This window comes from Sporothrix brasiliensis (genome assembly GCF_000820605.1).
Source record: "Sporothrix brasiliensis 5110 chromosome Unknown Cont15, whole genome shotgun sequence".
In the NCBI taxonomy this organism is placed as follows: Eukaryota; Fungi; Ascomycota; class Sordariomycetes; order Ophiostomatales; family Ophiostomataceae; genus Sporothrix; species Sporothrix brasiliensis.
The window spans coordinates 2,103,846-2,130,723 of NW_024467134.1; the positions used below are offsets into that span (position 1 = coordinate 2,103,846).

General features: G+C 56.5%; 8 protein-coding genes across 8 annotated transcripts; 3 read left to right on the plus strand and 5 right to left on the minus strand.

The window, feature by feature from the left end:
- Nucleotides 1–3,240: 3,240 nt before the first annotated feature.
- On the minus strand, nt 3,241–6,150 carry SPBR_05592 (ribonucleoside-diphosphate reductase subunit M1; the record flags this gene model as incomplete). The annotated part of the gene is made up of 3 exons (XM_040763855.1): nt 3,241–3,284; nt 3,355–6,054; nt 6,132–6,150. 3 exons carry the CDS (start codon nt 6,148–6,150, stop codon nt 3,241–3,243), a joined length of 2,763 nt encoding a protein of 920 aa, XP_040622355.1.
- A 1,147-nt stretch (nt 6,151–7,297) lies between these two features.
- SPBR_05880 (TatD DNase family protein) lies at nt 7,298–8,843 on the plus strand (the record flags this gene model as incomplete). The annotated part of the gene is made up of 3 exons (XM_040764143.1): nt 7,298–7,396; nt 7,489–7,666; nt 7,738–8,843. 3 exons carry the CDS (start codon nt 7,298–7,300, stop codon nt 8,841–8,843), a joined length of 1,383 nt encoding a protein of 460 aa, XP_040622356.1.
- A 195-nt stretch (nt 8,844–9,038) lies between these two features.
- Nucleotides 9,039–10,856, minus strand: SPBR_05771 (central kinetochore subunit Mis15/CHL4; the record flags this gene model as incomplete). The annotated part of the gene is made up of 1 exon (XM_040764034.1): nt 9,039–10,856. The coding sequence occupies one exon, from the start codon at nt 10,854–10,856 to the stop codon at nt 9,039–9,041; it is 1,818 nt and encodes a 605-aa protein (XP_040622357.1).
- Nucleotides 10,857–13,390: 2,534 nt separating this feature from the next.
- SPBR_05575 (uncharacterized protein) lies at nt 13,391–16,489 on the plus strand (the record flags this gene model as incomplete). The annotated part of the gene is made up of 1 exon (XM_040763838.1): nt 13,391–16,489. The coding sequence occupies one exon, from the start codon at nt 13,391–13,393 to the stop codon at nt 16,487–16,489; it is 3,099 nt and encodes a 1,032-aa protein (XP_040622358.1).
- An 840-nt stretch (nt 16,490–17,329) lies between these two features.
- Nucleotides 17,330–20,854, plus strand: SPBR_05538 (uncharacterized protein; the record flags this gene model as incomplete). The annotated part of the gene is made up of 2 exons (XM_040763801.1): nt 17,330–19,007; nt 19,230–20,854. The coding sequence occupies 2 exons, from the start codon at nt 17,330–17,332 to the stop codon at nt 20,852–20,854; spliced, it is 3,303 nt and encodes a 1,100-aa protein (XP_040622359.1).
- A 649-nt stretch (nt 20,855–21,503) lies between these two features.
- Nucleotides 21,504–22,851, minus strand: SPBR_05938 (major facilitator superfamily transporter multidrug resistance; the record flags this gene model as incomplete). The annotated part of the gene is made up of 2 exons (XM_040764201.1): nt 21,504–21,781; nt 22,026–22,851. The coding sequence occupies 2 exons, from the start codon at nt 22,849–22,851 to the stop codon at nt 21,504–21,506; spliced, it is 1,104 nt and encodes a 367-aa protein (XP_040622360.1).
- An 8-nt stretch (nt 22,852–22,859) lies between these two features.
- SPBR_06205 (uncharacterized protein) lies at nt 22,860–23,478 on the minus strand (the record flags this gene model as incomplete). Its single annotated transcript, XM_040764467.1, has 2 exons — nt 22,860–23,332; nt 23,391–23,478. The coding sequence occupies 2 exons, from the start codon at nt 23,476–23,478 to the stop codon at nt 22,860–22,862; spliced, it is 561 nt and encodes a 186-aa protein (XP_040622361.1).
- A 2,323-nt stretch (nt 23,479–25,801) lies between these two features.
- On the minus strand, nt 25,802–26,289 carry SPBR_06245 (uncharacterized protein; the record flags this gene model as incomplete). Its single annotated transcript, XM_040764507.1, has 2 exons — nt 25,802–26,194; nt 26,275–26,289. The coding sequence occupies 2 exons, from the start codon at nt 26,287–26,289 to the stop codon at nt 25,802–25,804; spliced, it is 408 nt and encodes a 135-aa protein (XP_040622362.1).
- Nucleotides 26,290–26,878: the final 589 nt, after the last annotated feature.

The window sequence follows — 26,878 nt, forward strand, 5'->3', positions numbered from 1 at the left end:
AAATAACAAAAAATGGGGACGGGGTTAGTCGATTGGGTTTCCCGCCGATATCTCCCACTGCAACCTCTGATCGAGCGGCCCAATCGCCGCTCGAACGGGGTGCAATCTCACGTCGCGCTGGGGAGACCCCTGTAGCGCAGCCAATAGGCGATGGCCAACAAGGGGACGAACCAAGAAAAGAAGACCCAAACAGGCTCCATTACAAGCATAATCCATAATCGCACTATGGGAGATGGAGAGCAGGCGCCGATCGTGGGTGGCCGGTCGCCAGTGGCCTGTCGCCCCCCTGCCATTTCCGGTGTGATTGGGCCTGGCCCGGTTGAAGGCACTGGCGGCCAGGCCCAACCTGCTTAACTGAATATGGCCTTTTTCGATGCTGCGTTCCTTTTCAGATTCATGTAGCCGTCGACCCGTCGTTGCCGTCCAGCACAACAACAAGGCCCACCAAGCACACCGCATCAAGAACAGGAAAAATCGCGCTGCTGCACGGGGTGCCGGGGGGGTTGTGGCTGCTGCTGCCATTGGTCCAGGCACGCCCAGCTACCTGTTCTCGTTGACTTTACTGGGTGTTTCTTGTGACGAGGAGCGCGGAGACGCAGACTCGCTGCAGGGGGATTTGGGGATTGGGGAAACTGTCTGAGTTGCGTTGGCGTTGGAGCTTGTCGACGTCGGCGAGTCATACATTCAGAATTAAGCAGGGGCGTTGTGCGGCCCACGACGTATTGCCTGCTTGCTTGCTTGGCCACAGGAACAGGGAAGGAACCAGCGCTTGCCACGGACCAAGAGACAGAACAGGGAAGGCACAGAAAACCTACTTCGTACGCTAGGCAGCCGACGATCGCTCCTGAACGAGCGTACTGTGTAAACAGTTGTCCCACACCCCTCCGGAAGACGATCGCTCTTGCAGTCTGCAAAGTGGAAAATGAACAAGGGCCGCTGTTGCAGGCACAGGCACAACGCCCCGAAGAGGAACTGTTGTGGTAGGAACGATCGACAAAGTATCGTTGTTCTCCCTGACCACCAACCGCAAGTCGACCTGTCGCGACCGCGAAATTGCGAAACTGGTGATGCCTTCATTGTTCACGCTCACGCTTCCCTTATTCTTTTCTTGACTGGCAGAAATTCCACTTGCCCTGTTTCGTATCTCGCCGTTTGCGTCCGGTGTCGACTCGGTCGTCTTTGCATTCCCTCCTCTCTTCTCTCTAAAGCCTTGCCCCTGTTCTTTATTCGCACGACAATCGACCTTCGTTTTACGATCTACTCCATTTCGTGCCAAGACAACAGCTCCCGCCAAGCGATTCTACTTCAGTCCATATTTTGTGCTGTGTTTCCACAAACTACTGCGTACAAACCAACAAGCTACTGACACACTGGTAGCGGAATCCTTGCCTCCATATGGTGCTCATCATCCTAATGCAATCGTATGTCGTACACAGTTGCAGCCTTGATAACACCACAACAACGGTTTCATGGCTGGTGGTGTCCTGTGGCTGCACAGGAAAAGTGCGAAGCGAGTTGGGTCCCTTCTCCCTTGACTGCAGCTATGTTCCTCTGCAATTTGTTTTCCTTTCCCTTTTCAGGCTGTTTTTTTTTTTTTTTTTTTTTTTTTTGACTCTCCTATGTCTTTCCTTTTTCTTCCGTTTGTCCTCTACCCGCCGCAGTTTGGAAATTGCTCGTCGAGGCCCCCTTTTTAAATCGGACGGCGTTGTGGAGTTCCCCATTTCTTTGTGTGTTAATAATTTTCTACTTTTGTCTCGCTGTGTAAAATTGCCATCGACGCAACCGGGTCCTTTCCATCGGGCTCCGGCACATGGATTGGAGACGATGCGGTAATGTAAATTTTATCAACTCGAAAACGCTTTAAAAGTCCATGGCGCCGGCACAAATCTACTTCGTAATAAGCATGAGATGAATGAGATTGTCCCCATATTATTCTGTATTTACGTTTGCGTTGACGATTTGGCCAGCCCTGACATCGGAATGCAATCCACAACACACGAGAACAAAGTGACCACAAAGAGTCGAGAACAAAGGAGCCAAGTCTTTCGCGATCGCAAGACCACCTTTGGCATGTCTTATGTTTATACCCACTTCCCACTTTTCCCATTCCCTCGTGATATTCTTTTTCCAAAATGCCAGTCGAGGCAATGAGGTAATGATGCGAGTCCGTTTCTTAAGCTTGCTTTGCTTTTGGGCCGGAAAGCGGTCTCTCCCTTCTCCCTCGATCCCCAGACGCGTCGTTTCCTCAGTTTTCTGGCGCGGAATTGGGAGACACAGGTTCAGAGGTCCCATCGTGGTCTTTATTGCATTGTCATGAAATGAGGCATCTGTGCGATGATGACAGTCTGAGAGCCAAGCGGTGTAAAATAAGAAAACAAGAGAAAAAGGCACGAGCGCAGGAGTCTCATCTCGTTCCCGAATGACAGACTATCTGCGTAAATACTTTGTGTCGGTCTGTACAACGCCGGGCCATTTTGCGGTGATTGCAGTGCCATGAGAAACTGTAAAAGTGAAACGACACAACATGAATTGCAAAGGCATGTTTGCCGATACGTTGGTTGATACGGCGTCCAATACTCCGTTACCAGACCAAACAAGACATATTCGAGTCATGTTTTATTGCCATACCACATCGAGACATTGTGAAAAAAGGAAGGAAAAAACCTAACAAACTGACATCGCTGACAAACGAAATGAGAGTCAAGTCACAGCAAATTGGTTAAAGTAAGAGGCAAATAGGGCATGGCAATTATGCTGTGAAAAACAGGCTGCAGTACAATATGCCAAAAAGAACAAAAAAGACAGCAGTAAACTCATAGCGCATCTTTCTTTCTATTCCGTCGTCTCTTCTGCCTTCCTTCTTTCTCGTCTGTGCAGTCCCAGACGGAAAGATGGCCAATTATTGCTCTCCCCGTAAACAAACCTCTCGCAAGGCCGAGGGGAGCATAGTGATAAAAAACAATTCCTTCATAACAAATAGTGTGTACCCGTGAAACAAAACAAAACAAAACATAAGAGAAATGGAAACATGGCAAAAAGGCAGATATGGGAAAAGTACCCCAAAAGATACAAATCGTTGTCACAGAAAGCACGTAAAGAGGCACATCACAGAAAAACAAACCCGAAAAACGGCAAACCAAATCACAGCAGATGCGGTGTTCGATGGTACAAATACAAGCCTCGAAGGAGTGCATCAGCACACACAGAACAGAGATCACAGATCATAGTAGAGCTCTCCGTCTAACCGCTGCACATGACGCAGGCCTCGGGGTTCTCAATGCTGCCTACAAGGTGGTTAGTAAACAGGCCACGGCAGTCAAGGCTTCATTACATGAGCGTGAACTTGAAACTTACAAGCAAGAACCGCGTCGGCGTAAATGTCGTGCTCGCGGTCCTGGGTGTCCTCGTCGCCGTCCTCGCTCTGCGGCTTCTTGCCGCTCAGCGCCGGGTCCGCCAGCTCCTCAATCTTGGGCTTGCCGGCCGGCTCCGTTGGCAGTGCCTTGGGGGACTCGCCCTCCTCAACGTCGGCCTTGAAGGGGATCGGCTTGGTCGGCGACGCAGCCACACGAGGAGCCGAAACCGGAGCGACAGGCGGCGGTGGCGTCGTGCTCGGCGTCGGGATGCCGTTATCAATACCGGTCGCCGGCGCACCGTTCTTAGTGCTGACACCGTTGGTGCGGCCGTTGCTGTACGAGGGCTGGGGCATGCCGCTCGACAACGACGTGGGGTACGTGCCGCTGGGCGGCGCGCGCTTCTTGGGCGCCAGAGCCGGGCGGTTCGTATTGGTATCAGCAACGCGCAACGCCTCCTGATCCACCGTGAACTGGATCGGCTGGGCAGCCGCCTGCGTGCGCAGGTAGTACATGCCCGTCTTGAGACCCAGCTTCCAGCCCGTAAAGTGCATGCTGGTGATCTTGCCCATTGTCGGCTCGCGCATGTGGATGTTGAGAGACTGCGACTGGTCAATGAACGCGCCGCGGTCGGCCGCCATCTGCACAATCGTGCGCTGCGAGATCTCCCACACCGTCTTGTACAGCGCCTTGGTCTCGGCGGGGATGTTGGGAATGTTTTGGATCGAACCACCCTCGGCAATGATGCGGTTCTTCATGTTGTCCGACCACAGACCCATGTCGACCAGGTCCTTGAGCAGCCACGGGTTCACGACCTGGAACTCGCCAGCCAGCACACGGCGCTGATAGATGTTGGACGTGTAGGGCTCGAAGCACTCGTTATTGCCCAGAATCTGCGACGTCGACGCCGTCGGCATGGGTGCCATCAGCAGACTGTTGCGGATACCGTGCTCCTTGATCTTCAGACGCAGCGCATCCCAGTCCCACAGGCCCGACGGCGTGACGTCCCACATGTCGAACTGAAGGATGCCCTGCGACACGGGGCTACCCTCGTACGACGAGTAGGGGCCCTCGATCTCCGCCAAGTCCGACGACGCCGTCAGGCAAGCGTGGTAGATCGTCTCAAAGATCTGCTTGTTGAGCTCGCGCGCCTCGGGCGACTCGAAGGGCATGCGCAGCGCCAAAAAGGCGTCTGCCAGACCCTGAACACCGACACCAATGGGACGGTGGCGCAGGTTGCTGTTCCGGGCCTCGGGCACGGGGTAGAAGTTGACGTCGATGATGCGGTTCAGGTTGCGCACAACGACCTGCGTCACCTCGTGCAGCTTCTTGAAGTCGTAGACCTCGTTGGTGTAGTCGACAAACGACGGCAGGGCCAGCGACGCCAGGTTGCACACAGCGACCTCATCGGGCGCAGAGTACTCAACAATCTCCGTGCACAGGTTGGAGCTGCGGATGGTGCCCAGGTTCTTCTGGTTGCTCTTGCGGTTGCAGTGGTCCTTGTACAGCATGAAGGGGTTGCCGGTCTCCGTCTGGGCCTCGAGAATGGCGTACCACAGCTTCTGGGCCTTGACGGTCTTGAGGCCACGGCCCTCTCTCTCGTACTTCTCGTACAGGGCCTCAAACTCCTCGCCGTAGCAGTCCGCCAGGCCGGGGCACTCGTTGGGGCACATGAGGGTCCACTCGCCGTTCTTCTCGACACGCTTCATGAACAAGTCCGGAATCCACAGAGCCAGGAACAGGTCGCGGGCGCGCACCTCCTCCTTGCCGTGGTTCTTGCGCAGGTCGAGGAACTCGAACACGTCGCCGTGCCACGGCTCGAGGTAGATGCAGAAGGCACCGGGGCGCTTGTTGCCGCCCTGGTCGACATAGCGGGCGGTGTTGTTGAACACACGCAGCATGGGAATGATGCCGTTGGACGTGCCGTTGGTGCCGGCAATGTAGGAGCCCGTGGCGCGGATGCGGTGGACGTTCAGGCCAATACCACCGGCCGTCTTGGAGATCATGGCGCACGTCTTGAGCGTGTCGTAGATGCCCTCAATGCTGTCGTCCTTGATGTCGACGAGGAAGCACGAGGACAGCTGGGCCTGCGGGGTGCCGGCGTTGAAGAGCGTCGGCGAGGCATGCGTGAAGAACTTGTTGGACATGTAGTTGTACGTCTCAATGACACGCTCAATGTTGTCGCCCCAGATGCCGACAGCCACACGCATGATCATGTGCTGAGGGCGCTCGACAATCTTGCCGTCGAGCTTGAGCAGATAGGAGCGCTCGAGGGTCTTGAACCCAAAGTACTGGTAGTTGAAGTCACGGTCGTAGACAATGGCCGAGTCAAAGTCTTCCTTGTGGCGCATGACGCACTCGTAGGTCGCCTGGTCGATCATGGGCGAGGCCTTTTGGTTGCGGGGGTTGACGTAGTGGTACAGGTCGCTGATGACCGTCGACCACTGTTTCTTGGTCTGTTTGTGGAGGTTGGACACGGCAATGCGCGCGGCCAGCACGGCATAGTCGGGATGGGTGACGGTCATGTAGGCGGCGGTCTCGGCAGCCAGATCGTCCAGCTGCACGGTGGTGACACCGCCGTAGACGCCCGAGATGACCTTCTGGGTGATGGCCACGGGGTCGACGTGGTCCATGTCCAGGCCGTAACACAGCCTCGAGACGCGGGCCGTGATCTTGTCGAACTGGACGCGCTCCTGGCGTCCATCTGGACGAGAGAAAGGCATGTCGTCAGCACGCTGGTCACGAATACAGTAGATGGGGACAGACACGGGGAGAACTCACCACGCTTGCGAACAAACATCGCGTGTTGTGTGTGTCTGCAAGAAGCCCTTTACAGGGGAGGAATGGAGAGAGGAAGATGCGGAGAAAACGACGACGACGTCGTTTGGGCTGCCTCTGATAGAGAGGCAGGGGAACGTGTGGATGCAGACAGCAGCTGCAGGAGTCAATTGGCAATGGGATGATGCAAGAGAGACGCGTCAAAGGAGATGGGATGTGGTGATGGTTGGGCCTGGAGAGGAAATGAGAGGAGGAGAGAAGGACGAGCAGAGGGCAGATGCAGAAGAAAAGTCGTGTACCGCGACGGCCACTTTAAATGCGCTACGCGATGACAGATGACTTAACGCGTCGATGGAAAAAGCGGGGCGTTGGTGGCGCGAGGAAAACAAAGACCCAGCAAAAGTTGAGGGCAGGCAGGATTAAGTAAGCTGAACAGTCGCCCTTTCCACAACAAGGCCTGTGCAACCCCTGACATCTCCCCGTCGTACCTGCCCTCGCTGCCCTCACTGGCCCGCCCCTCCCTCCACAGCGACGCGACAACAACGCGTTCACCGCGGAGCCTCCAAATGCCCCTCTTGCTCCATAATCAACGCTCTGCACACACTTTATGCTTTACAATCCAGTCGCAAGCAATCCGCCCGTCTTCCGAGACAACGCGCCTACACTGCACCGCTTACCTCCCAGGTCAATTGCATCCTGGAACGCAAGGCCGCCAGGCTGCAACTAGCCGCTTGCCCGTTTTGGTACCAATCGCCTGTGACTCGACCCGCTGGACGGCCTCAATCTCATTCACAGACTTTCTGGCCTCATCTCGGCGCCAGGATCACCATCGCAACCGTGACTCACGGGATGGCTTGAACTCATTACAGTGGTGAACAGCGACGTATTTATTCTGCGAGCCACCTCTTTGGCACTGCCTATTTGCTGGGGAATTCTCTTGGTCGGCAAGGTCAACATTCACGCATCCGCCGAAGACGGACAAACATTGCCACTTTTTATAGTCCAACACACCCCAGATGACATCCCTACCCAAGGGTTTGACAACGAGATTGGTTCCCACTTGGACGCGCCCCGCTCGCTTCAGCTTAGCAATACACACACCGCGTACACCAAAACACAAAACACCCGTACCTGTCGTGGGCCTTGTCCCAGCAACAGCCGCCCGAGCCATGTCCACTGCAGCGGATTCGGCCACAGTGCCAGCCCCGCCAGCAGCTTTGTCCAACGGCGTTCCACCTCGCCCGGACTACAGTCCCCGATATATTGACGTACGTGGCAGACATGCACAGAATTTATATCGGCTAGTGTGTTGTGTTGTCGTGGCAGTGTCACCGTGAATGGGTGCTGACAACATGGGTAGATTGGCATTAACCTTGCAGACCCCATCTTCCGCGGACGTTACCGCGGCAAGCAGCAGCATCCCGACGACCTTGCTGGCATTGTTCAGCGTGCTCGTGATGTCGGCTGCTCACGACTCATTGTCACCGGTTCCAGCTTCAAGAGCTCCCGTGACGCCTTGAAGCTAGCCGGGGGATTTCGTACGTCTTGCGCGTCCCTTGACGCCATGGACGTCACCATGTGCCTTGTAGCTACCTGCTAACAATTCCAGCCAACACTGTTTTTACAACGGCAGGCATCCATCCCTGCAGCAGCGCCATCTTTGAGCGGAGACATACACGACACCATGAGGTCGACGACGACGACGACACCGAGGAGCACACGCCCGTGTGCGGTCCCGACCCCACAAAACCACATGCAGAGGACAGCGACATCGACCTGGCCAAGTCGGCACAGCTCATCGAGGAGCTGCGCAAGCTTGTGCTGACGGCCGAACCCACGAATGCGTTGGTGGCGCTCGGCGAGATGGGCCTCGACTACGACCGGCTGCACTTTTGCTCGGCCAGCACACAGCGGCATGCCTTTGCCGCGCAGCTGGCCCTCGTGGCCGACCTCGCCGCGGCCGGTCACCCGCTGCCGCTCTTTTTGCACTCGCGCGCTGCCCATGCCGACTTCTTGCGTCTGCTAAAGGACCAGTTCGGGCCAACGCTCGAGAAGCTTCCGCGTGGCGGCGTCGTCCACAGCTTCACGGGCACGATGGCCGAGGCCCAGGAGATGATGGACCTTGGGCTGTACCTGGGCGTCAACGGGTGCAGTCTCAAGACGGTGGAGAACTGCGACGTGGTGCGCGCCATCCGTTTGGACCGGCTGATGCTCGAGACGGACGGGCCTTGGTGCGAGGTGCGGCCGACCCACGAGGGCTGGAAGTACCTGGTCAAGGTTGCAGAGGCGGCGCGAGCCAAGGCTGAGGAGGCCGAGGAGGCGCGGAAGGCTGCCGAAAAGGCCGCTGAGGATGCTGCACGGCAGGCGGCCGAGCAGGCGGCCCAGGAGGCAGCTGCAACTGCGACGGCCGACGGTAATGCCACGCCCGACGGGGCGGCTGCCGGCAATGGCCGGCCGCCCCGGCCGCCTCGGCAGAAGAAGCAGAACAACAACGCTGCGAATAACAACAGCAAGAAGAAGGAGCCGGTCGTGCCTGAGCGGTTCAAAGTAGTGAAGAAGGAAAAGTGGGTAGAGGGCGCCATGGTCAAGGGCCGCAACGAACCGTGCACCATTGAGCGCATCGCCACGATCGTGGCCGCAATCAAGGGCGTCCCCGTCGAGGAGGTATGCGAGGCGGCGTGGGCTAACACAGTCAAGGTGTTTGGTACCGCATAAGATGTTCGAGGTGTAGAATATAGAGGAGACATAGAAATATAGACCAGCATATCATTTTGGAAAAGAAGCAAGTTGGCATTATAACAGTTCACGCTTATCCAAACGCCGTGTGCGTATCTTCTACGACCATGAACCAGAACTACCAGAACAACCAGAACGCCATAAAACGCAGCCGTCAAACCATACAACACAACCTCAGGGCATTCCCGAGCCCTTGTGCCCACGTATGCGACCGTGCCGCACCGCACCCACCGTGACGCCCTCCTCGCCCGTCATCCAGCCCGGCATCTTCTCACCATCAATGACTCCCGCCTCCACCAACTGCCTGATGCCAGCAAAGACATGTGGTCCATGGAAGGTGAACGCCACGCGTGGTCGCCACGTTGACTCACTCGAGTCTCCTCCATTATCCCCCTCGTCATCCTGATTCTGACTCTGATCTTGATCCTGATCCTCGCCAGCCGCTCGTCTTGCTTCGTCTCGCTCTTTCGCCTCGTCTTCTTCGGCCTCCTCCTCGTCTCGAGCCAAGACCGCATCAATCTGACTGCGTCTACCGCCCTTGGATCGACGCCGGTCTGCCATTGGCGGTGGTGGAGGTGGGGCATCTGCATCCACATCCACTACCGGCTCGCCGTCTGTCTCGCCTGGCTCTTTCCGGTCGAAACGTCGTCCGCCTGGGAACGGGTCTTGCATGACGATATCGACACGTTCGACGCCGCAGCCGTCGCCCATCTTCGCCGACAGGCCAAACCGGGCCGCCGCAACGATCTTCCGCCGCTTCGCCTCCTGCCGACTGCGCTCCGTTCCGGGGGAGAGCGGTCGCTTGGTGCGACCCACCACGGTGGCTGTGCTTCTGCTGCTGCTGGCGCTCTTGTCACGGCCTCGCGTCCCCTCCAGCCGCGATGCGACCGATTCCGGCAGCGCCGTGCTCAGGGGCGACTCAATCGTCGTTTTCTCGTCTGCATAGATGCCCCAGCCGCCGCCGGCCGTGTTGGTGCGCCCGGCGCCGCGGCGCTGCAGCAGCTCGGCCAGGTTGCGTGTGGCCAGGTTGGTGGGTTTCAGCGCGTAGCGCTCGCGCGGCTGGGACAGCGCTTTGGGGATGGCCTCGACAACGAGGCTGCGCAGGGACGCGGCGCTGCCGCTGGCCCCGACGGCCGGAGCACCCGGCGCGCGCTCGCCCGCCGACGACTGGGCGCTGGAGAGGTAGACAAACGGCGACGCGTCGGGAAAGGCCACATAGACGGTGCGGGAGGCCTCGACAGTGGCGGGGCGGCTCTCACCATGGCCGGTCGATGGCCCTGCTGCGGTCAGCGACGTGTTGTAGGGCGAGTCGAGAATGAAAATGCGGAGCAGCAACAGTGGCAGGTGCCTGTGCCGGTCAAAGTTGTAGTGCACCTTGATGTCGGGCAAAATCTGGGCCTGCAAGTTCCGCAGGAAGGACGACGGGTGGAATCGCGGCACGACGAGCGAGGCCTTGTCGACGACGGCGGACGCCTCGCTGTTGGCGGTGTCGGTGTCGTTCGTGTTGCCGGTGCCGGCCCCGCCGGCCTCGGCCTTGGCCGTCAACGGCACCACCTGAAAGGCCGTCCACTTTTGGCTCGTCGGGTGGTCGTAGAGGTGCTGCAGGTCAGCCATGGCCAGCTGGTATAAACTGAGGCCATGCCGCCAGTCGCCCTCCAAGATGCGGTCGAGCACCTCGCGTTTCGAGCCCCTGCGCGCCTGTAGGTCGGTGTAGTGTTCTCGAAGTGCCTCGAGCGACGCTGCCGGTGGATAAAAGTCCCCATCACCGTCAATGTCGCCGTCGTCGTCGTCGTCGTCGTCTCCATCTGGATTCCGGTGTCGCAAATAGGGTGCCGTCAAGCTTTGGTTGCCTTCGTCGAGCCAGTCCAGTGCCAGCGACAGCAGCGCCGGCCGTGAGAGGCGGCCCAGCACACGCGTCACAGTAGCGTTGTTCGCGGCAATGCGCAGCGACGACGGCAGCCTGGACGTGATCGGAACGGAGATCGGAGCCATGGCAGTGTGTGTGGGCAGTGGCTGTCAAACAGACGGTGATGCCCTGCGTTTATGCGGCAGGTGCTCACCGCGCTGACGGACGCGGCTGGGCGGCTCCATGGCGAGTTGACGCGTCTTGATGGAAGTGGCAGAAAACAGGATTAAGTGGGGCGCGGGGCTTGTGTGCCATTGCCTCTTTGGGTAAAAGGCGGTGAGCGCTATTCTGTCTCCACTTTTTTTGCTTGATCCGAACCAGGCACATTGTGCTCAACGGAAGGTGCATCTCACCTGGGTACGACGTATAGCCGCTCTTCTTTCGCATGGCGGTACACCGTCAGACCGTATTCGTGCCAAAACCAGCGACCGCAGGAGATTGGGAAATGTGCCTCGTGCCCCATTAACCAAATCGCTCCCCAGCGCCAAGAACCACGTGGAGTTGGTTGTTGTCTTCCCATCTGATAAACGGGATCTGATAATCGTACGTGGAGACTCTGTTAAGGAACATAAAAGCGGGACCCATAATTCTTTTCGTTTGGTGACAGCTCGGAAGTCCGAGCCCCTGGCATATGCAGTTGAGTTGACTCATCGCTGTGAGTTGAGTGCAGTTCTACTTGGCACCAATGACGGCTGTCATTCTTACCTCCGAACGACGTTTCCGTTGATCCTGATAATCTGATAACGTCTCCTCACGGCCTCCTTCCGTGTTCAGTCGATGGGTGAAATAGGCGGGCAGGAGCCAATGGCCGTCAGCGTTGCACTCTTCTCCTTCCTTCGTCAACCAGGCGCTTGATCCCTTCCCTCCTTCCTTGTGCTGTCGACGACGCCAACCAGGCAGAAACGGAAAGTGTTATCCCAACAAGGAAAGTTCGTATACAAGAGCGGCTCAATGTCGGGACGGAGTTAAGCCGTCTCACGAGTCCACGGGGAAGGAACATGGTAATGGCAACAAGGTGCCACGGTAAGTCCGTCATAGTCGTGACTTTCATCCCTTGACGTTGACTGCGGACCTCCGATCGCAGACCACTGCCGCGTCACTATCGAGTGTCGTCATCGCTCTATGTTCGTTGTCACCGACAGCAACCCAGAAACGAGGCTTTGTCGCCAGGCTAGAACGGAGGCCCAAACAGCTTATACCGAGGTACTTGTTTTAAGAGTGTATAGCATTCGTTAACTATCATTTATATTTTATAATAGCTTCTAACAAATACCGACCTCTGATGTTTTGTATTCGATGTTTTCATTCAGCCACTCTTCTGAGATGTACGCTGGCTTTTGGATGTTCAATGTCCGCGGTACACGACAAGCTATATATATATTTCATGCAGAAGGCTAATCCCATCAAGCCAATTTGCTACCGACGTATTCGTGTTTATTATGAATAGCCTCCAAGCCCCCCAACATAGAGCCAACGAAGCGAGATATATTAGCTATTCATTCTTTTCGCCCGTCGTGGACTGCCAGGCCGCTTGTGCCCAATTGAAGGGATTACATATCTTACAAAGCACATTTACGGTGCTGCCCGTTTCACTGGGTTCCGTCAGCTGCAGTTCTCCGCAAGTTGAAGCCTTGGCGTCTCATGCTTATTTTTTCTTGTTTCTCAAAAGCAAAACAAAATAAAAGAACTTCACATCGACTCATCCCACTTACACCATTTTGCCGTCACAGCTTGAAGCCCTGGACACACTAAATGCCCTGAAAGACAGGCGCCAGCCTAACAAATACGCCCTGAAAAACTCACGACGGGTGCATTGGGTGGAGCTTTGTGGGTCATTATCGGCGTTACGAGCTTATTCCGAAGGGCGGCAATGGAAGGCATTTTTACGTAAGCCCTCTTGAAGAACACCTGCCGGGAACGGAGTAGGAAGTTGCTGGCGTGCGCGCATATCCTTGTGGCTGGCTAGGCGCTAGGCTGCCCAACAGCGCACGGAGTGCCCCGTAGGGGAAGGCGCCGCTCGTGCAGCGCTCGTTGCACCTGCCCCATTGGCACTACATGTCTGTCCGATGCAGAACAGGGTTTTTGTGCGGTCATTTCCGTTGCCACAATTGCGGTTCATGATGTTTTTTTCTTTTTGTTTTCTGTCAATTTGCGACGAACCTCGATTTTTTTGGTTTCTCCTCGACAATTCTGGTTTTCTCCTTTTATGTCTACCCTCATTCGTTGCATCTTCACATATACCACGCCGCCTCTGACCTCAGCGTCAATATCTTCATCTCAACATGGTCCATTGAATTGAACCCCCAATCTACGCAAATCCACACAACGATAACAGCGCCTCTAGCACCCTCACCTGGCACACAGGCAGAGCAACGCTTAGCGGGGGGTGCTTCTACGGCAATAGCAGATACACGCGAGCACGCGCAGGTCGAACAGGTCGACAGTCCGGGGGGCTACACAATCCACGCTGTGCGACCTCAGCCAGCGAACAGCAGCAGCCCTTGGACAGCGAGTCGGGCCACATCACGCCTCACCTGTTTCCTTTAACACGCCCGCCGGCCGCTTCTTACCACCTCCTTCACCGCAGCCACCCACGTCGCCTCGTCGTTCACAGACAGACATGCCACAAGCTGCTGCAGGGAAGAGACAGGGCTCCGAGCCGCCGAGCAGCCGCGGCTCGTCGCCGGACAGCGACCGCTCGCACGCCGACGACCACGACCGCGATCGCAGCGAGAGCCATCCCGGCGACGAACGGGGTGACCACCCACCGCGCAAGCGCCAGCGGGTGCGTCTGTCGTGCCTCGAATGTCGACGCCGCAAGCTCTCCTGCGACCGCGGCTTCCCCTGCGAACGCTGCATCAAGTCCGGCACGCCCGAGCGATGCACCTACGAGACCCGCCCCGGCCTTGCACCACCCGCCAAGAACGGCCTGTCGCAGGGCGCCCTCGCCAACTTTGAATCACGCATCTCTGCGTTGGCCGGCGGTTTGGGAGGCGGCCCCGGCGGGCATGGCGGCAGCGGTGGCATTAACAGCATAGGAGGCGGCGGAGTCGGCGGCAGCTACATGTCGGACACCGGCATTGTCCCTCCCTACCGCCGCGACTCGCACCGCTCAGGCTCCGGCCCGTCTTCGCTCGTAGATGGCGAGCGCATGCGCCGCCTTGAGCTCGAGGTTGCCCAGCTGAAGCAGCTGCTCGCATCTGCCGCCGGCGCCGCCAACAACGGCAACAACAAGCTGCTCCTGGCACCTTCCGACGGGAGTGCTACGTTGCACGACGACGACTCGCCGCAGGACAAGGAGGGCGGCCGGGGCGCGCCTTCGCCGCCCACTACCTTTGTTGAGACCATTTATGGCTCCGGCGGTGCGGCCGCCATGCAGGTCGGCGACGAGCTGCGCTTCTTCCGCGGCAAGGAGTTCAAGACGCGCTACTTTGGCCCGCACAACGCGTGCATGGCGTTTAGCGAGCTGACGGGTCTGTGCCCCTTCATGAAGGAGACCGCCGAGGAGTGGCTGCGCCCGCTGCACGTCCACCACCACCACAGCAAGGACCGCCTGAAGCGCAAGCAGGACCGCGAGGCGCGCTTCTTGAAGCCCGACCCCGAGCTCGAAGCCCTGCTGCCCGAGCGCACGGAAATGGACGTGCTGGTCAATATTTATTTGGACCAGTTCGAGCAGGTCCACCGCATCGTGCACATCCCCAGTTTCAAGCGCGACTACGCTCTGTTCTGGGAGCCCGGTCACGCGCGCACACCCGCCTTTACGGCGCTGCTGCTGTCCGTGATGTCCATCTCGAGCTGTCTGCGCGGCAACCCGACCGGCAAGTTTGTCGGCATGGTCTCGCAGTCGCACCACATGGCCGAGAAGTGGATCAACGCCTGCGATGCCTGGAACCAGCGCCAGAGCCAGAAGCACCGCAAGCTCGTCCACTACCAGATCGCCTGCCTTCTCTACCTGGCGAAGCGCGTCAACACCGTGAAGAAGAAGCGCTTCTGGAAGTCGTCCGGCGCCCTCACACAAGACGCGGTGTCCGTCGGCCTGCACCGCGAGCCCAGCCACATCCACGACTCCGTGTCGGTCTACAACCAAGAGATGCGCCGCCGCATCTGGGCCACCATCCAGGAGTTTGACATGCAGGCGTCCTTTGACCACGGCCTGCCCACGCTGCTGAGCGCCTTGCGCTTCGACGTCCACCCGCCACGCAACCTCGCCGACGAGGACTTTGACGAGGACACCACCGAGCTGCCCCAGTCGCGCCCCACCGACGAGTACACCTTTTCGTCCTACCAGCACCTGAGCCGCCAGAGCCTGCCGCTGCGTCTGCAGCTGAGCCGCGTGCTGACGGGACCGCCCGACGACTTGGACTACGACCAGGTCATCCGCTACACCAACGACATCACCCAGGAAATCGACGCGCTGCCGTCGTGGGATGTGCGTGCGATCGCGGCGGCCAGCGAGAATGAGGCGAACGACGGCAATGGAAAGGGAAATGACAACGGCAGCGGCAGCGGCAGCGGCCACGGCAACGGAAGCACGGCCAAGCTGACACCCCTGCTGGCCTACACCCTGCTGCATATCCAGCTGCGCCAGTACATCATTCCGCTGCACCAGCCCTACCTCAAGCTGCGCAAGACCAACTCCAAGTACCAGTACTCGGAAATCATCTACTACAATGCGGCGCGCGACATGGTCCTGTTGCACGACAAGCTCGCCGAGCAGGGCGTGCGCACGCTCAACTTTTTGCGCGAAGACGCCCTGACCCTGTCCATCAACCTGTGCAGTGTCACCATGCTGCAGTCGCGCGGCTCCACCAACATGATCATGGTCAACTCGCAGCACACCAAGAAGCTGCTCGAAAAGTGCCTGGCGATGAAGGAAGACCGTGTCCTGCGCTGTGGCAACAACGAGCCCTGGGGCTATTCGATCATGTGTGCCGCCACCGGTTTGCTGGAGGCGCATCTGGGTGACAAGACGCCCGAAGCCGCCAAGGCCTCGTCGGCCGAGCGCTTTGTGAACCTGCACTACAAGCTGCTGGCGCGGCAAGAACAGCCGCAGACGACGAATAGAGACGGTGTGCAAGGCCAGCAAGGCCAGCAAGGCCAGCAGGGCTCCAAGGATCCGCAGGAGGACCAGACCCCGCGGCAGGCTCTTCTTCAACAGCAGCCGCAGCCGCAGCAGCCGCAGCAGCCTGCCCAAGCCCAGCAACAACAACTCTCGCAACAGCCATCACTGCCATCACCACAGCAGCAGCGGAGAATGCCGCCGCCCCATATCCAGCAAGCACAGGCCATGCGGCAACAGCAAATGCTCCAGCAGCAGCAGCAGCAGCAGCAGCAGCAATCGACACCACCACCGCCGCACTCCAGCGGCGCCAATGGTGTGTCGGATCTCACAAAGGTACGTCGAACGCCCCCGACGCCGTCGCCGCCACCTTTCACTGTCTCTCGAGACCAGCCTGCTAACACCCGCCAGCAAATGACGCCTTTCCTCGCAATGACCCAGGCCTCCGCCACCCCCGGCGTCATCGATGCTGCGATGCCGGCGCCGCCCGCCGCCTGGTGGATGACCAACTTTGCCAACATGTCGAGCACCGCCAACCCCAACGCCGATCCCACCGCCCTCCAGGCCGCCCAGCAGGTCGTCAACCCAGACTTCAACTATGAACTGCTCGGCCTCAACCTCGGCGACCTCTGGGCCGATTACTCCTGGGAGGACATCTAAATTCGACGTGTTTCCGGTTTCGTTTCCTGTCTCAATAGTTATGCCATTTGTATCCTGCATCGCTTCTACCTACAACATTTACGATATCATGTTTGGAGTATGACCTTGTCGGCGCATCTTGTCTTGTCGCAGCGCCATGTCTACCTCGTCGTTTCATATCTCGTTGTACATACCCGGGCGCATTCTGTTTATAATTTGACATTCATTCATACATGATGACGTGTTGGCTCGATGACGTGACCTTTTGGCTTTCGTCGCTGTTTCCTTGATCGAGGCATAGTGACCTGCGTGTGCGTTTCGTATTTTGTGCTACGTTGGGAAGGAACGACCCAGCACAGCAGGCCAACCTCTCGTCTGGTTGGTGATCCGCCATGTCAGGGCAGGTGCGACTGTGTAAATCGGGAAGGAACGAGGCCGCCCTTGCCCTCTCGTACCTTCCAATCTTTCATTTCAACTGCTCGCCGCAAGTAGTTACCAAAAGCCACGCACAGCCTTGCCTCCTTCCTTTCCCACATCGCGATGCACCTTCCATCTCTGTTGCGCCTTCAACCACGTCCCATCGCCTTTGTTGTCTTGCCATGTTCGCCCATCACCCATCATGGGCTTCTGTCTCTGTTTACCCTCTTCGTCGCCTCACCTCTCACTCGCACAGCATCTTCCCTGATCAAACACTGCTTCTGTGCTTCGGTAGGACACGATCTTCTCTCGTCTCCCTTACCCACCGTCCTCTTTTTCCCTCCTAGTATCTTGACAGCAAAACTCCTTTTTTTCTTCCTTCATTCTGACCTTTTTGTCACAGCATCCTCTTCTCTTCTCCGGCTACCACGCACCCTTCTCAAAATGGGCCTCTGTTTCTGTAACCGGCACTCCATGGGCCTCTCGCCCGATGCCGAGCAGCGCCATCCGCTGCCGCTGTCTCTGTCCTCCCTGCCGGCTGCGCCGCGGCCCGCCAAGCTGGCCCGGCCGGTCCTTTCTGAGACAACCTTTCCTGTCCCACCGAGCACCCCTCCACCACCTCGTGCGTCATCCCGTCTGCATGCTGCACTCTCGCCGCGTCGGGGGGCCGGCCGCTGCCCCATCCCCAAGATTCCAGACTTTGAAGGCCTTGCCGACAGCGAAACCGACAGCGATGACGAGCTTTTGAGCCACGCACGGATGAGGGCCGCTGGCCTGGGTGCCACGCCCGTCCCCAGCACGCCGGTCAATTTGGGCTCTGGAGGTGCTTCTGGCGGCGTTGGTGGCTCAGACGGCGCAGGCATGAGCCCGCTCACCAGCCTCATCAGCCGCATTGGCATCATTGGACGGACCCCGCCCGCCCGGACTGCCAATCAGGGTCGCACACCCGAGTCTTCGTGCAGCACCGACGATCTCATCGCGGCCGCACGCCGTGCTGAAGTCCGCCGCCTGACTCAGAAAATGATCCAAGAAGAGCTGCAAAACGAGCAGCAGCAGCAGCAGCAGTTCTTGTATCTCCAGCAACAGCGTCAACAGCGTCAACAGTACCAAAAGTTCCAGCAACAGTACTATCACCAGGCACAGCCGCACCAGCCGCGCACCTACAAGAGATCCTCCATGTCCACCATCAAAGAAGACCCAGCGGACATCTCAAGTCTCGATTTAACCCATCCTCGCAATACTGTGGCAGTCATGGACGGCAGTGGGTACCGGACGTCTCTCGAGTTCGTATTCACGCAGAGCCGCGATGACCTGTCCGTCCCGCCCGCACTGTCCAACAAAGGCAAAGAGTCGGACACGTACCTCCTCCCAAAGCCGCCCATGCTGCCGCCCTCCGTCTCATCCAAGCACTTTGCATCGCAGGCCGGAAAAGCTGGTCTGCCGGAGGGACCCGGCGAACGTATTCAAGATCATGGAGGCGGTAATCTGGGCAAAGAATTCGGTGACTTCATATCAGCCTCCTTTGCGACTGATCCTTCGGCAAGACGCCCTCTTCCTGAAGGGGCCTTGTCTTTTGTACCGACCTCAACGCAAGCCACAGTGGCCGCTGGAGTAACGACTGGAACAACTGGGAAGACCGTGGCCTCCAGCACTCATGTGGCCGAACCAGGTCAGAAGAGCCTCCGCGTCAAGCACGTTGCATCAAATGGTGGTCCGGCCCAGAAGAATAGCAAGGACAAGATAAAGGGCCAACAAGATGACGCCGACATTTCTGAAACAGCACAGGCCGTATCGGACTCTCTCAGCTCTATGGATGAGGACGGCAGTATCCACGAAGCTCGTAAGGCCCGCATCGTCGTGTCCGGCCGAGCTCGCAATACTTCCAATTATATCGGTAGCACGGACGACGCCGTCGAAAAGGCCGAAGCGGATACCTTTATCGCCACGCATAAAGATTCCCCTCTTCTGACTGCCGTGGCCAGATTCAGGAAAAGCAGACGCAAGACCTCTGAGTCGTCGTATGTTAGTACTCTGGATCTTCCTCCGCCGCTCGTCAACGACTTGTCCAACTCAAACAACTCGGCTGCCGCTCAAGCCGAAACCATTGCCTCCAATGACGGTGGTGAGGCTGACACGCAGAGCCTTCCTCGTCGTAATGGATTTAAACGGCTTCCGTTGCTCTCCCTGGATCGTATGTTTTACGTCGACTGCTTCTGCCTTATCCCTTTTCCCTTCCCCGTCCCAGAACATATGTGACCAAAGCCCCCTAACTAGTATTCTCAGAGGGTACAATGCTAACTACGAACAGGTTTCACCTTCGGGCTCAGAAAATCTTCCAATTCAGCCCAGCAAGCTTCGGAGCTTTCATGCATTGAGCAAATCCCGCAATCGAAGTCGGTTGCGTCCGTCGACAAGACGGTCGCTGCCTCTGTTGCCTCGTCTGGTGCCCAGTTTGACAGTCAGCGCAAGGAGAACACCAACCATGACGATAAAGACTCCATCTCCACAAAGTCACAATACCATTCAATGTCGGGTGCCTCTCTCAAAAATGGTGTCAAGGAAAAGCCTGCTTCTCAGAGCGAACCAGCTTCCATGATGTATGGATCGTCCCGAGCCTCCGCCCGTGCGACTTCAACCGACATTGATAAAATGGCAAAGGAGTGGCACAGACAACTGCAAAATCTCGACCATAACAGTCCTCTTCGCAGTGGAGCCACTGCAACCACGCAGAGAAGAAGCATGTCAGACACCTATCCATTGAGCCACCAACAGTCAGGCTTCCGGGATCTACCGCCGCCGGCTTCTATCATGGGCCCTTGGAGTGACAACCAAGCTCATAACACCGGTGGAAAACCAGGCATCCGCCGCCAAGCGTCCTCGCTTCATGCGCAACAATTGTCTGACTCGTGGTGGGCAGAGCCGAGCTGGAAAGAGGGGCTCGAGAACAATAAAGCAACTGATCCAGTGAAGACAACGGGTCAAGGTGCCGTTCTTCCACCCTCCAAAGAAGATTCTGTCACTTTGCCTCGAGAGGCGGTGGGTAACGACGTCCAACCGCCGGAGCCTGAGCCATCCTACTCCAGAGTTTTCTCAAGTGGGATCGAGAAAGCCATCCTCGCCGGTATCAAGAAAGTCATGTACCGAAAGCAGATGTCAACGCCATCTCTCACCACCCTCACACCTGCCGCCGCCGTTTCAAGCCGATCCCTCGGCCCAGAACGCGCTACCGCAACTACTCATTCCAAGGCATCCAGCTTAAAACTTGAAAGGAGTACGCCCGAGTCTCGGGCCATGGGAACGTCAGAGGAGAAGATTGCTACTTCAGCTGCATCTGAGACGCCAGGCCTCAAGGACGAAGTTGTGATACAGGGCATTGATAGTATATTTGGTGTTTTGGTGGACATGGAAAGCAACCAGCGAACGATACCCACGACCCCCGTGAAACCTAAACAGGTAAATAATGCGGATGGTTGCGCTGCGCTACCAGAAAGCGACATCGCATCCCCGGAAACAGTGCCCTCCACACCCATTGCCAATGCATATGCAGAGATGCGAGCATATATTTCTGCCGTTCTCCCGAGCACGCCCGCCCCCAAATTCGAAGACCTGGAACTCCACAACAGCCCCTGCTCGTCGCACCAAGAGTACCAAGAGTACCAAGAGACCGCTTCCCATCAAAGCAGCGACGCCGTTCATGCTGTGGCACAGGCAAACGCTCAAGTCACAACTCAGAAGTCAGCGGACTCCATGTCCGTCAAGAGTGATTCGGCTCCGGTCAAGAAAGTAGCCGAGTTCGATACCGCATCGGCCAAATACATGACGTGGAGCGGGCATACTAAGCCGAAGACACCGTTACTGACGCGCACGGTTCAATCCGGTGACGACCTTGAAACCATCTTCCAGGGCAGGAAGGAGAACAGAAAGTCATTCCAAGGCCGCACTCTGCAACCAGCTTTGAAGCAGAACTAGTAACTAAGCACACGCACACGTACATTCTACGACACACTACAACAAATGCAAGCTGTTCCGGTTTCATCTACTCCACAAACCAGTGCTCTACTCTCGCGGGGAGAGTCCTCTTTTCCTTTCATGTTATCATCGTAACGCTCTAGTTTTATGCCACGTTTTACGTTCGGTCTGGGTGGCCGGTTTTCTGTGCACAGTTTTGAGGTCCTGGGTTGTTTTGGGGTTCTAATAGTATTTACTACCATGCCTCCATTGTATTTGGCTACAGATTTTTTCGAGGATGGAGACGGACTGGGTTGGCAAGAAGGCACAAGGATATCAACTTGCCAGTCACATATACGGCTAGAAGTCGGTTGAACTGCCATAGGATGCGTAAAATTAAGGTAGAATTAATGCAATAGTAAGTCGTCTCTATATGTCAGAAATTTCCATCGTAATGTAAATACACAGTGCGTCCGTCTTTTCTTGCGCTGATAAATATTCAAAATTCAATGTCTCATATCTTCCTCAGCCCAGCCTCATTCGAGGAGACATGGCTCCGGTAGCTATTATTTTGCCTCATATTTCGTCCTCATTGTCTTTACTGCTTCAATTCGCTTTGTGTTTGTTTGGATTTGGTTGATAAGCCAGAGCTCGAGCCTCGGTCGGTTGTTTACACGGTCTCCTTTTGCAGCTCGGGATTCATCGGCTGCTGTAGAGGTTGCCCCAGGCGCTGTTGTGCATGTAGAAGACGCCGCTGTCGCTGCTCCTCGACTTTCCGCTGCATCTCAACCTTGCGCTCGCGCAGGGCAATGCAAAACTTGCTGCCAGCCCGAATCTGCTCACCCTTCCAGATAAACACAAAAGGGATCGCACACATCAACAGGCTCAGGCCGCCCAAAAGACTGCAGGCACCGGGAATCGTCAGGCGCTTGAACATGGCCATGGCCGCTAGGGGCAATACGGTGGCAAGAAGGGACCGGCAGCACGAGGAGGCAGCATTGGCAGATGCCGCAAAGATTTCGTAGGCATCTATAGCGAGTTAGCAAGGTCCTCACTGTAGAGAGAGGCGAACGGAGCATACCGGTCAAGTAATTCAAAAGAGCAATAAAGATCACTAAACGGAAGAAGAACATACGTCGAGCGTTAGTTTATTATCAAGAAATTGAGAAATGTCCGGGTGGGGAGTACGCACACATGAATCCTAGGCCAAAGGGGATGCCAGCCAGCATGGGTGCCACGAAGGAGATGTCGGCCCTGGCTGTCCAGCCTAGCCAGAACAAGCTGATCACAAAGACGGGTCCACCAAGACAGGCCAGCGGCAGGCGGCGGTACTCCTCTTGCTTGGTCCAGGCCTCGCCACGGTCAATGGCGTTCAGCAAGTAGTTGTCGTAGGCGTAAAAGATGGATATCGACAGGAGGGTGCCGGCGCCAATGGCCAGAAAGATGAGGCCCTCGACGCCGGGACTGAACTTGTAGATATCCACAAAGACGAGGGGAAAGGCGGTAAAGGTCATGTAGAAGATGGCATACAAAAGGGCGAGGTAGATGCAGACACATGACACAATGAGCTCCGAGGCGATCATGCGCAGAGGGCGCGTCAGGACAATCGTGGCCAGTTCGCGCAGATTTTTCTTCTCAAGCTCGTGCGGCGCCACAATGTTGGCCTTGGGGTCCTCTTTGCGCATGCGGACGGCACGGCGCTTTAGCAGAATCGGCCCATACGTCTCGGGCAACAGTGCGAGCGGGACCAGGGACACACCAGCATAGATGAGTGCAATCCAGAAGGTCCAGCGCCAGCCAATGGTGGCCGAGCAGTAGCCAGAAATAATGGGGGCAAACAAGGGGCCGAAGACGGTCATGGCCATGAACATGGACATGGCGCGGCCGCGGGTGCGTGCCGAGCCAAAGACGTCAGCCAGAATGCCCGTGACAACGGCGATGGGGGCGCTGGCAAAGACGCCGGTGAGCAGGCGGAACACGAGGAAGCCGGCCCAGTTGGGTGCCAGGGCGCAGGCCATGGTCCAGATCATGAAGAAACAAACGTCACAAGAACCAGTGCGCGGCGGCCGTACTGCTCACTGAGCGGCGCCCACACGAGAGGCCCCAGAATGTAGCCGACCAGGTACGTCGACACGGGCAGCACCATTTGCGTGGACGACGTCACGCCCCACTCCTTCGCCATGTAGGGCACAGCGTTGCTAGGAAGCGCGCTGCCCATTGTGCTGTTGATGATGGACGTCATGGTTGTGATGAGGAGGATGATTTTCCGCGTCTTGGACCAGTTGTAGGGGTTCTCCGGGTCATTCTCCTCCCAGGCCACGATCAGGGTCTCGTTCTCGCTGTTGGACAGGCTCGGTGTCTGCTGGTTGTCTTCGGGCCTTTTGGTGCCGTCGTCGTCCAGCTGTATTCGTTCGCCGACGGTGTTGTCGGCTGCCTCCTCGCGGTACCGGTCTTTTGCGTCTTTCTCGTCAATGGCGCTGATGATCTGATAAAGGCCATCTATTTGTGTTAGCTACAACGCATACACCGAGGCAAAAAATTCTCTTTGCATACGTACCATGTTGCTGTATCCGATCGGTTTCATTCTGGCCGATTGCCTGCTTGTTCTGGTGAACTGCGGCTGTCGACGATGATTTGTCGTCCATTTTTGTCGAGTCATGCCCGTCCCCAGGCAGTGGGTAGTATTCCGTACGACCGAGGTCTGGTCGTTCCTTGTCCCAGGGCAATAGAATTCAAAGAATGGCTCCCACTTATAACAATGGAAATCAAAATGAAGCGAAGCAGAGACGGAATGGCGGTTCTCAGATATCAAGCAAAGGCCCAGCAAACGGAGTTGGATTTCCGACACACCTTGTGATTGTAACTTTCGAGCAAGCAGACCGTGTTGTGTTACTCGTCGAGGTCCAGTGCGACTATTCAATACAGGTGGGAAGTTTGAAAATGGAACAAGAGGAAAGGATCGTCAGATTGAAGGAAGTCAAGGACCGGAAGGTCCAATGAGAGAAGGCGACCGTGGAAAGAACAGAAAACATGGCAAGCGGAAAGAGCGAACAAGAGAAAAAACGAAGTAACGGAGATATGGGGGACCAGGCAATTGAGAAGGGAGGAACAACCGAGATAAAAACAGAAGGAAATAAACCGAGTCAAATTTCAAAAAGGAAGGAGCAAAGCAATGGGGAAACAACAAGGCGGCGAACGATACACAGCGACTAACACGCAGGATTATGGAGCATGCTACTCCATTTCCACAGTCTGTCGGTCATGTTCTTTTATGATTTTCATTGGGTGCAACCTCCGTAGTCTTGTTCTATGCTTGGGCACGGTGTCCTGCACCGGTCCCAGGACCAGAAGAAAAAGGCGTGCCCATCCAACCCCCCTCTTGCCCCGGAAATCGCAAATAACACGCCCAGTGCCTATGCCCGGCCCGGGAAGGAGCTCCACTTTTTGTGAAGGAACGCAACTGCGTCCACTCTTTAGGTGGTTTCCTGGCTCCGTAGACAGAGCACAATAGGCGAGGCCCCGGTCCCGGCTCTTCGTTTCGAGACTTGCTTCCGATTCCTCTACGAAGGCAACTACGACAGGGACCTTTATTCCGCGTCCGAGAAGGTGCGAGCAAGCACGGGTATGTACAACGGGGGCACCGCAAAGTCCACACATCAACCGGGCCCCGAACAAGACAAGATGTACGGTGTAGCAGCGGCGTGCATTGGTCACATCAGCATCGGAGTCGAAAATAAAGCGTGCAAGGTGGTCAGCGCGCCCCTCAAAATGGGCTCCGAAAATCGCCCGGTGCGGACCAGAACCACTCTCTGCTCGTCACATTAGGCGCGGCATAAGTGCGGCACTCTTGCGCGTGGCAAGCTGGAGACGTATTCATTGGAGGTAGCTGTGGACGATCGACATGCGACGAGAATGACTGGCGAAGAGCGTGCTTGGACACTGTGAGCTGTTGTACGACGCACGGAGTAATACAGAGAGACCTATCGACTGCCTTCAGAGCATTACCGAGAGACAATAATTGGAGAAGGAGGAGGTGGGCATCGGCCGTGTTAGCCGGAGGGAAGGAGCGATAGCGAACAGAATACAACACCCAAAGAGGCAATGGCTGCCGGGGGACATGCGGGCCGCAAGAACAAGGGCGGCAAGAAAAAGGGGAATCAGTGCAACAGTTGTCGCACGTTGTAGGATGTGTGTTATCTGACCACTTATTGAAAAGAAGGAATAATCAAGGACAAAATAGACCAAAAAGACAAAAAATGGCAAGCTTCACGACGTAAAGCCGTACGCCCAAATACATGGAAGTCCTTTGGCCGGGGTCGGGGCTAGAGTGGAGCACCAACAAAATGGACCCAAATCCAAAGTGGCCACAAGGACGGAAGGCGGGGGCGGATAGAGAATAAGAGAAGGAGCCAAGCACCAAAGCCGCCCGACAGGCTTGATCTCGCGGCTTCGCGTTTAAGAGTTTGGTGGAAAGGGCTAGACAAACAGACAAGATGGCCGTATGGCCGCAAGGTTGCAAAGAACGGTCGCAATGGTGGGCTCAGTCTCGGCCAGCTGGGCCCGTTTTTGTTGACACTTTCACCTCGTACGAATCATGGACGTAGACGACAATATAAGCTTCACAAAAGCTGATGTTTTCGGCTACAAAGCACAGGCGTCACAGACTGCAGTTGGTTCTGTTGAGTAGGCTTACACGTTTTGAACCGAGACCATTTCGCCCAAAAAAAAGACATGACAGACGAAGCCCGGAAACTGGAAACACAAAGCCATTATTTTCCACAAACAGACGGCGGCGACGCAAAGGACCATGCTTCAGAGCAAGTGCGTGGCTGTTGGTATAAAGGCTGCATTGAGATGCTAAGATGGAAACGCTGCAGGAAACAGACCCAAAATATACAAGAGAAAAGGGACGGCAAAGGTAAACGCGCAATAGAGGAAGAAAGGCGGCAAGCAACGGCCCGCCGCTTCTCACGTCTCCAGGTTGATGCTCCGGCCAAACCGTGCATACAGGTCCACCTTGAGCTGTGTCATATCCTCCCGCACCGAGCTCAATGACTCCTCCAGCGACCCAATCTCCTCCTCCATCTTGGTCGAGGACGCCTCGACCATCTTGAGCGCTTTTGCCGCCTTGACCTGGAAAAAGGCGTCGCCGACCTTGTACGGCACCTTGTCGTCCTCGTCGACCAGCTCCAGCTCTGTGCTGATGTCGTCCAGCTCCTCCTTGGCCTTGTTCTTCGCCTTGAGCTGCTCCTCCAGGTTCAGCTCGCGCTGGTGCAGCCGGCTGAACTTGTTGATCTTTTCCTGGTCCTCGCGGCGGACCTCGGCCTCGGGGCCCGCAGCCTCCTCGTCTTCTCTGCTGAGCTGGGCATGGTTAGCGGTGAAAAATAAGAAGAACCAAGTAGAGGGTCTGTGAGGACGTGGGGGCGGTGCAAGAGACTGACCATCCGCCGTTGCATGATGCACTTCCGTCGAGATGCTATAGGAATGCTGCAGGTGATGCAAACTGTTGTCACGTGTGCTGTGCACTGCGAAAGGTGCGCAAGAAATCCCGTATGGCGCGTATCGTTTTCGTCACAGCTCCGTGTATGATGAAAAGGTGTGCAGCAGCGTCGTCGTCGTTGCGTAATGAGGTGTCGTCGCGGTCGTACAGAATGGTGTCGTCGTGAATGGCAAGCTACAAGATCAGACCAAAGAAAAGGAGAAGCTTTTCACTCTTGGTGCTTGGACTGCCCCACCAAATGGCGCTGCAAGTTATGTGGGAGCGGGGCGCTGTAGGTAAGATACTGTTATCGACCAGATAGGCAAGCACCTATATGCCCTAAACCAAGCAAAGAGACAGCCGTATGTCAAACACAATCATACCACGTCGGTTGACACATATTATATTCAAACAACTACAACTCAATGCCAATTTATAGTCGGCGTTGCCCATCCTATTGTGACAATCCCCATTGGGCGGTACGATTGTCCTTGCACAGCAACCATTCTCCAAACTGTGGCTGCCAGCTTCCGCCACAAGTTGCCGCCTTGCCCCACCCTATTACC